We start from the raw sequence: 8,734 nt of genomic DNA, 5'->3' as shown, positions 1-8,734 counted from the left end.
GGTGTTATGCACAGACCTCCAGGTGTGTGTGAGGAAGAGAGAAAGAAAGAAAGAAAGTGTGGCCTCTACTTTATTTGACAAGGCTACTCTACCACATCCAGTGAATCCTTAATGACATTAACATTGAAAGGTTTCTGGGAAGTTCTAAAGTACTCTACTTGAAATAAAACCTTATGTAGAACAGTAGAATTTGTTTAGCAAGTTTTGATGACTCATTCTTATTACAGTTACCAACAGCAGGCTGATTTCCATATGCGCAATCACTCAATCAAGCCCTTCATCCCCAAATAAAGTAATTCCATCAGGGCTTGTGCTGGGTTGCAAAGAAAGTAACATTAACATCTCATTGGATCTTTGTTTGAATTAATCAAGGACATTTCAGAGAGGGCACCTTCAGTCTCCTCCACCCAGACCTTCAGCCATATGTGGCCTAGTTTGAACAGCAGTGATGATAGGGCCATTGGCAGCGTGAGGTGGGACCCCTCCTGCTCTACTTAATTACCTGTGTGATGGAGTGGCTCCCCCCCAGCAGAGCCACTGTGTCACGCTGTGTCAGGGGCAGGGCGGACACACTGAGCTGACCAGTCTCACCTGTGTCACCTTTCTCTGTCTCTCTTGTCAAATCAGATGAATACTAGCAACAGCCAGGGCATGTTCCTTTTTGGTCAAATGAGTCTTTTTTGCCTCATACTCTTCATTTGAAGTTTCTGTGCTCCACTTCTTTATATGGACCTAGAAGGGGATGCCACTTGCTAAGCAAGGTACTCAATATCAGCTTTACTCCTTTTTAATACAGCACAAGAGGCATTATTGACTGTCCTGGGCTTCCTGGTTGTCTATATTGGATTGCTCAAGTACAGAGCATACTGGCCTGGGCAGAGAATAAAGTGGAAGGCACTGAGAGTCCAAACTGTACCTGCTGGGACTATACAGAACACTTTAACAGTTGCTGTAGCAACCGCCTCCAAATCAGAGCAAAACACTTTAAGCAGATAAATTTCTCAAAATGTCCTTATCCTCTGTGTCTCTCTTTCTAATCTTCTTCATCCTCGTTGTCAAGCTTTGAAGCTTGAGTAAAATATCCTTGAACACTGGAATAGAAGATGTGTTACAACTGTGGAAAATGTGCAGTTCATGAAATGTGATATTTTCCTTGCTGTCAATTATTATATTATCATTAAAATTTAAAACAGCACTTATAAAAACAAATGTCAAATCATATAAATGCAATATGTCTTACAATCCAATGATGTGACCATTAGTCACACTGGCAGCCAATCTCTCTCCATAGTTGCTCTGGAAATTTAAGTTTTGTGTCTGCAGATTGAAGAATAGTTTAGGGGAAATAATGGGCCTTTTTCAAGACATTTTGACATGCAAATATCAGTGGGCACACACACACACGCACACACCCATACATTTCTGCAGGTGCTAGGTAACAAAGAGCACACACAAATAGTACCCACACACTGTTAAATTGTTTCCAAATCTTCTTTAATTCCACATGGTCATGACAACTATGACAACATGACAATAGCAACCACTGGGTCCTCTTCAGGTGAAGAAAAGAGCCTTTGTTAATGATGATGGTAACACATGTGTTTTCCTACTATTAAGTCAAAATGTCTGCAGTGGAAAAAGACATCTTAACATTGTTCACACAGGCACAATACCTACCTCTGCTTCCTAACTTAATCACGTTATATCAAGTTATAATCAAGTTTATAATTACAAGAGTAAAGAGCCATATAACTCCATAACATGGAGGGTACAATAAACAGCGTATTGCGGGACAGTTATGAACACAACTCTTGAGCATTTACATAGTCCTTAAGCACTGAGTATATACACTTTTAATCAGTTATGCTAATTCATGCATGATGAGGCACACTGCTGTTTGAGCGGAGTCTCCCAGTGTGTCTGAAGTGGTGTGTGGTGGGTTTGTGCAGGTGAACAGGGCGGTGCCTGTGGAGACACTTATCACCCTCAGCAGAAACAGTCTCATGCATGCCCAGAATTCATAATGACACTAGACTGACGGGCAGTGCAAACAAGAGAAAGGGCCACTTTCACATGTGAATGCAGAGGCCATCACATTGTGTTTGTGTATGGTGTTTGTATAGATGTGCTTACCAATTTAACAATTTAATTTATTATCATCCTTACATTTCCATGTAGTAACTGTTCATGGGTGATCATTTAGTCATGAAGACCCACCCAGAGCTGGTTTCTTTTTATTTATACAGTGAACATGTTGATACTGCCTGTCTGAATTGTAATAATAATAATAATAAAAAAGAGTAGTAAAACATAATTGTCATTATTTTCATTTCGTGTTGATAGTTCACAACAGACTGAACTGTGACACAGTGAACTGTGAAAAGGAGAAGTGAAAAACATCTGTTTACTGATTTTATCAGACATAGGTAAAGTCCCATTAACTCCTGCACAAACTATTATCATCAGTAGTTAGGGTGGTGCCATAGAGGGAAACAGGAGTTTCAAAATTTTACAGTAAACTCTTTCTGTTGCACAATAAATGTCAGTGAAATGTGTTGTGTAATCTTGTTCAATCTCTGCCTTGATAAGATCCTCCAAACAGCACTAACAGGGCTCAGTTGAAAGATCTTTCCCCCTCACACATTTTATAAGACAACTTTCTATTAGGTTAAATTATCAGTCTGACTTTTCTACCCTCTGTTGCAACTTGTCAGCATTATTTAAATGAACGTCTTGCATCTCCTACTTTGAAGCTGGTTTTGAGCATTTCTCAAGTGTAACTTCCTCACTGATGGTCAGAGAGCTTTAAGCTTTCTATTGCATGATTAGAGTAAATTATTGAAGTCCTGACTTGCTGTAGGAGTTACTAAAAGCGAGTTTGGACATAATTAAGCAGTCATTCTCTTCAGGCATCTCTCTTTGATTTAGAACTCACTCACTCAACCACTTTATCTGGAAACCTAAATTTTGTGTGCAGACATAAAGTGTAGAAATACTCATGACAGGACTGTAAACTGTGCAGTGGCAAACGAAGCCACGCAGAGCCTCTTAAAAATCAGATTTACGTCACTGATTGTGTGCGTTTTGCACATTTTCAACTCTGACTGAAGTACCACATCCTGATAGGCTGAGACAGAAGAGCGGTGCGACATCCTGCCCACAAAGAGCGTGTTCTTGCTGTTACTCATCTAGGTCCTGTTCACAAAGCGCAGGTCTGATATCCAACTTGACCTGGCCGGGTGTAATCCACAAAGTCATTTTTGCTTTGCCAGACAAGGTCTAGACCGATCACTTCATCTCTCTTCGTCCTCTCGTGCGCTCATCCGATTGAGCGACAGTCGCCTCAGCGCGCTGTCCAAACCGGGCATTAGAAGAAGTAAATCGAAGACGTCGTGGGAGGACTCAGTGGATGACAGGCTGTTTACAGGGCGGAAGAGAGGTGAATAAAATCGCTCAGAGAAGCTCACGCACGACTCCAGCTACGGAATCCCGATTTGTTTGGTATCCTATACCGGACACAGAGGAGCACCGTTGCGCAGTCTTTACGCGCGGACTGGGGGTGTCTGTCTGTCAACATCATGTCAGCCGCAACAGCTTCAATAGCGGATTTCAAAAACAAAAATGACCAGCGGAATAACTCAGGTAAAATGGATTACATTTAATAAGACAAATGCTTTCTAATTTATTCCCGAGTTGAACGCTTAGGATGTGTGCGGGCACGACGATTTGTTTGTGGCACTTTGATGCAAATTTGTTGAATTTGAAAATCAACATATTTTGAGAAACGGTTGCCTAGGTTAAAGTTAAATATTTACCCCCAAAAAAGCACTTAGAGGTTCTTTTTGGGACACACTGCATCTGCTAAACATGGTACGGGATTAGGGGTAAATTATTTAATGTGATGCACATTTGCAGATTATAACGATGTGTTTGGGATCATTTCTAAGAGATACAAATCCAATTAATATACACAAGGAAGCGCATAGCTACACGTCTTTTCCTCGGAATTGGTGTCAGAGCCGAGAATTGGTGAGTGAAAATTGAATGAACGTCACGGACACCTTTCTTAAACATTTCATGACTTACTTTTTTTTTAAAACAGAAGGAAAAAAACCCGTAAGAGGAAGTGAAAGGGAGAGGCGACACCACGGGTGTCAACAGTCTGGTTAAATGCACAGCTGGCCAGACACACGCAAACACACATTACATAAAAGTGATGCTCTCTGCTTATCGACAATGAAGTATGCCCTTGTGTTACATAAACTTGAATATGTTCAGCTAATGCTAATGGCCTTCTGGGGAGCATGTATCCCAGTTGTGTCTGGCCCAATGTTACTCTGAAACTTGATCAGAAGCTTGTAAAATTCTTTATGCACTTTATAACACTTGCATATTAATAATATTAATAACACACAACATACAGAAAACAGTAATAACAGTTAAGATGAAAAAAGCCTTCCTGTATAGAAAGGAGTCTAAGGTCTGTGCTGCCTTCAGGTGGATAGGAAAGGCACAAGTGTGGTGCAGCAGAGCAGAAGGTTCAACCCCCCATGATGGAGCTTAGTAGTTGGGGGCCCCATGGTGCGGAACTTGGTGCTGAAGGCTCAGAGGAGCCAGCTGCTGGCAGATCGGAGAGTGCAGGTGGAGGTTTGTGGTGTGATCAGTTCCTGTAGACAGGGAGATGCATGTCCATTGACAGATTTGTATGTGAGTAGCAGAACTTTGCAGTCAGCCCTGAAGGAGACAGCGAGCAAGTGCAATGAAAACAGAGCTGGTGTTATATTTTTGTGTTTTTGCACTCTCATCAGGATCCTGGCAGCACTGTTCTGAATGGACTGGAGCTTTTAGATGCTCCTGCCAGGGATCCCTGTGAATAGTGCATTGCAGTAGTCTACTCTTGAGGAGATGAAACATGGAGAAATTTGCATGCATCTGACAGGGTTAGAGAGGGGTGGATATATTTTTTCTTTCCACTCTCTCAAATGAAACCAGCAACTTTTGGTGGGGTTTGATGTCCCTTTTGGTGATTAAAAAAAGTGTCCCACATGTTTTTCCTGCAGAGTGCACATCCCCACTCACATTCTTGGATGTTTTCCTTAATTCCTTCAATAGTTAAACAGAGGAACACAATATCTCCTCTGTTGTAAGCAATTGTTTCAGTTTCAACCAGATGAAGGTTTCCTTGAATAAACAACTTGATTTAGACTTTTCCTGGACCTGATCACACTTGCCTTCAACTATCCGCTGGAAATCACCGAACTGATGTCAGTGTGTATTTGCATTCCAACAGCTTTTGTCATGATGAAGTGATACTCCTATATTGTGGTTGAACTGAGCCAGACTGTTGGCGTACTGAGTTGACACAGTGAAAGACCTCCCATCCTGTAATATGCTGAGCACTGTGCTGTACTGTGTTATGCTGTATGATAACTGGCTGTTTAGCATGGCTCCAGATGGCCTGTGTATCTCCACCAGCCTTGTAGGCCTTTGTTTAATGATTTATCACATTTCCTGCTTCGATACCGTTAGACTTCGATGCAGCACAGCACCAGGCTGTTTTTTTTTGGGGGGGGGGGGGGTTGTCATGCAGTGTTATGCAGCCCTACAGGGGTTCAGCACTGATAGCTGTGGAAACAAAACAAAACAAATTCATAATTTCTTTTGAGACTATATGAATTATACATATGTTCAAACTTTTGGTGAACTTTCGGTGATTAATGCACATCCAACATCCACCATATAATTAAATCAAAACCACTGTTTTTGTTTTACACAGTCTGGTTCATCACCAACTGACCATCAGCTCTTTCTTTTAGCTCATTCCCAGGCGCAGTGTACACCCATGCCGCTGCCAGCCCTGGGCACCCAGAGGATCATCCAGGGCAATGGTACCAATGTGGGCACAGTCATTTCTCTGCAGTGCCCAGCAAATCATAAACTCATAGGAAAAGAGCTGATGTGTGTTATGGACATCAACAGCACCCACTGGGTAGGGGAGACCTACTGCAAACGTAAGTAGAAATTGAGTGCAAAAACTGAGACTTTGAGACTGTTAATAGAGAAAGAATGGAAATAATAGTAGGATTCTTCTGCTGTTAAGTCAGGTGTGTGTTATGAATGTATTGTTCTTTCACTTACTAGACAAAATGAGTGTGTATACGTGTGGGTGTGTGTGTGTGTGTGTGTGTGTGTGTGCGTGTGTGTGTGTGTGTATGCGTGCAGATTAAATGTTTCAAATGCTTTTACTCAGAGAATTGCAGAGGTTGCAAAACTTCCCCTGAACTGTCTGTCTGCTCATTATTCAGAAGAGATGGAATATATATTAAACATTATGTGATGGGCATTGAGGCCACGGGCGATTTTATATTTAGACTTAAGGTATTATTTGGCTCGCAATAATTAATGCTCTAGACTATGTGAGAACACATTAGAGAGAAAATAATTTGTTGCTCGGGGATAGAGCTCATTAAAGGAGAATATTAATGCTAATGTAGGTGGAGAGGAATAATTTCAAGCAGGTGCCCAGTTAGTCTTTCTTTTGGTTAGTGAGTGGAAAAAGCAAGAGTAGGATCTTAATTATACTTTAAGAATCATCATGGGAGAGGGGAAACTGTCTGAAGTGAAACGGAAAGAAATTAAAAATGAAATTTATGTTTTATTGCCCCCTCTTTGATGAGCTGGCAAGTGCACTTTGTTGCAAAATGATATTTCAGCCAACCTCCTCAGATTAAATCATAATGGAAAAACTTGTGATATATTTGAGGGGCGGAGCACTTTGTTTTGTGCTAGAGTCTTAGGAATTGTACATACTATAGATTTTATAGCAGGACAAATAGAGTTGTCTGGTAAACCTGTGATGACTGAATAAGTTGAGTCCATAAATCAGTCAATGGTCTTTCTCTCTCACATTCCAGCTGTGTCTCCCTTTGAGGACTATGGTTTCCGTGTGGCTGTTCTGGCATCCATTATAAGCTCAGCCATAATCTTATTCATGTCCGTGGCCTTCATCACATGCTGTTTGCTCGACTGTATCAAAGAAGACGAAAGGAAACAGCAGGAGAGGTAAGTGAGAGGCAAAAGATTGGATAAGAACAAGAAGGGGGGGGGGGTGTTATCAGTCAGTGTGCTGTAATGAATTTGAAAACTGAAATACTAAATACTTTTTGCCAGGGAGTCAGATTTGTGGCAGTGGGAGGAGCAGCCTCAGCATCAAGGGGACAACAGGTCTCGTTACAGCCATAAAGGCAGGAACAACAACAACAATAATAAGACCCAGGAGAAGCTTTCACTGTGGGACACCCGCAGCCCAGCCCTGTGTGATGACATGCGCCCCTACAGGTGAGACAAGGGTGAATTGAAGATTGAATGCTTAAAAAAGGAAAACTTTCAAAATGTCCTCAAAGACTTGAAGACCAGCACAAACACTAAAGCAATGTCTTCCTGTCTTTTCCTCCACAGATGTCATCAGCATTATGCCTATGGTCCTGCCTGCACCTATGATCCCCCTCTTCCACATGCTCCTCTACCCGGCGTTGACTATGACCAGCCTCTCTTACCCCGAAACCAAGAACCTACAGAGATTCCTGGGCCACCTCCATACCAAGGACCTTCTCTGTCCTCCTGTCAAACTCTGAGCACGAGCTTGGTCCAGATCTCAGCGGTGGGATCCGGTTTAGTTTGGCAGTATGGGGGACAGCAGAGTAGTTTGTCTGGAGCGAACCCATCAACCACAGATGAGTCCAACCCGAGGAATATAAACTCTGCCAAAGAATTTTCCATACGGATAATATCAGTGTGAGGACACATCGTGAAGGATGTGAATACCATCAGTCAAGACGTTGTTTACTGACCAAATCTGTACAACAGTGTCAGCTTCATCAATAAGGACTACATGAAGTAATAACTGAGCATTCCTTGTCTTGTTGAAATTGTAATGTCTGCAGTGCTGCACAGTTTAAAGGCTCTAAAGGCTTACTGATCTGACAGACACATGTGCCTTTTGTAAACTGTGATGGCACACTGCCCTCTGTCTGAAAAGAGGAGCCATTGCACTTTCAGGACTCCAGCCTTGTTGGATGACACCCCCTCTACTAATAAGGTCAAGGGACTTTCTTGCCCTTAATTGAGCTTTTCATAAACTAATTAAATTGTTAAGTTTTTATTAACAATGAAGGTGTTTATTGGGGCTCAGATCACAACACACTGTTGTAGCAATTGAGGAAGTTCATCTCTGGGCAGGAAAGTCCAATGTGGTCAAGGACAGAAGCTGAAAAGCACTGCAAGTATGTAACTAATCATTTTTAATGAATGTAAATAAATAAAAGAGTACTGATTATGACTAAGACGGTATTGCAAAGGGAAGATGATGTACAATGAATGCAAATGTCAAGCCAAACCAGTGCAGTGATATTGACTGTTCTGTGTAATGGTGTAGCTGACTCACACATGTATTCCAAGCGGCATGGTGAAGAATGTATTAATAAAAACACAGCAAAAAAGACAGCAATTATTATTATCATTATTATTATTATTATTATTATTATTATTGGCAGGTCTAATTGATCAGACTCAGTGCTTATTATAAATGGAAGAAGGGAATAAAATAAAGTGATAAATGACAGTGTTGTGGTTCAGTTTGCTGCTCATGATAATCTGCCTGTCAGCGATGACTGCGGGCTGATAATCATCATGTGTCCCAGAGGTCAGTCATGTGGCTCCGGGCGGCGCACTGTCC

The 8,734-nt window shown here is 41.7% G+C and overlaps 1 protein-coding gene across 1 annotated transcript; it reads left to right on the top strand.

Moving 5' to 3' along the window:
- Positions 1-3,140: 3,140 nt before the first annotated feature.
- On the top strand, positions 3,141-8,590 carry LOC128357324 (uncharacterized). Its single transcript, XM_053317650.1, has 5 exons — positions 3,141-3,642; positions 5,817-6,011; positions 6,915-7,062; positions 7,171-7,338; positions 7,459-8,590. The coding sequence occupies exons 1-5, from the start codon at positions 3,579-3,581 to the stop codon at positions 7,796-7,798; spliced, it is 915 nt and encodes a 304-aa protein (XP_053173625.1). The 5' UTR covers positions 3,141-3,578; the 3' UTR covers positions 7,799-8,590.
- The last annotated feature ends 144 nt before the right edge of the window (positions 8,591-8,734 follow it).

Source organism: Scomber japonicus, chromosome 4 (genome assembly GCF_027409825.1).
Source record: "Scomber japonicus isolate fScoJap1 chromosome 4, fScoJap1.pri, whole genome shotgun sequence".
NCBI lineage: Eukaryota > Metazoa > Chordata > Actinopteri > Scombriformes > Scombridae > Scomber > Scomber japonicus.
This window is presented reverse-complemented; position numbering and strand designations above follow the sequence as displayed.

Excerpts from the sequence above, each read along its gene's own strand:
- LOC128357324 (XM_053317650.1), top strand. The coding sequence starts at position 3,579 with ATGTCAGCCGCAACAGCTTCAATAGCGGATTTCAAAAACAAAAATGAC. Across the intron at positions 3,643-5,816 it reads TGACCAGCGGAATAACTCAG|CTCATTCCCAGGCGCAGTGT; the intron begins GTAAAATGGATT and ends TCTTTCTTTTAG. Across the intron at positions 7,339-7,458 it reads GATGACATGCGCCCCTACAG|ATGTCATCAGCATTATGCCT; the intron begins GTGAGACAAGGG and ends TTTCCTCCACAG.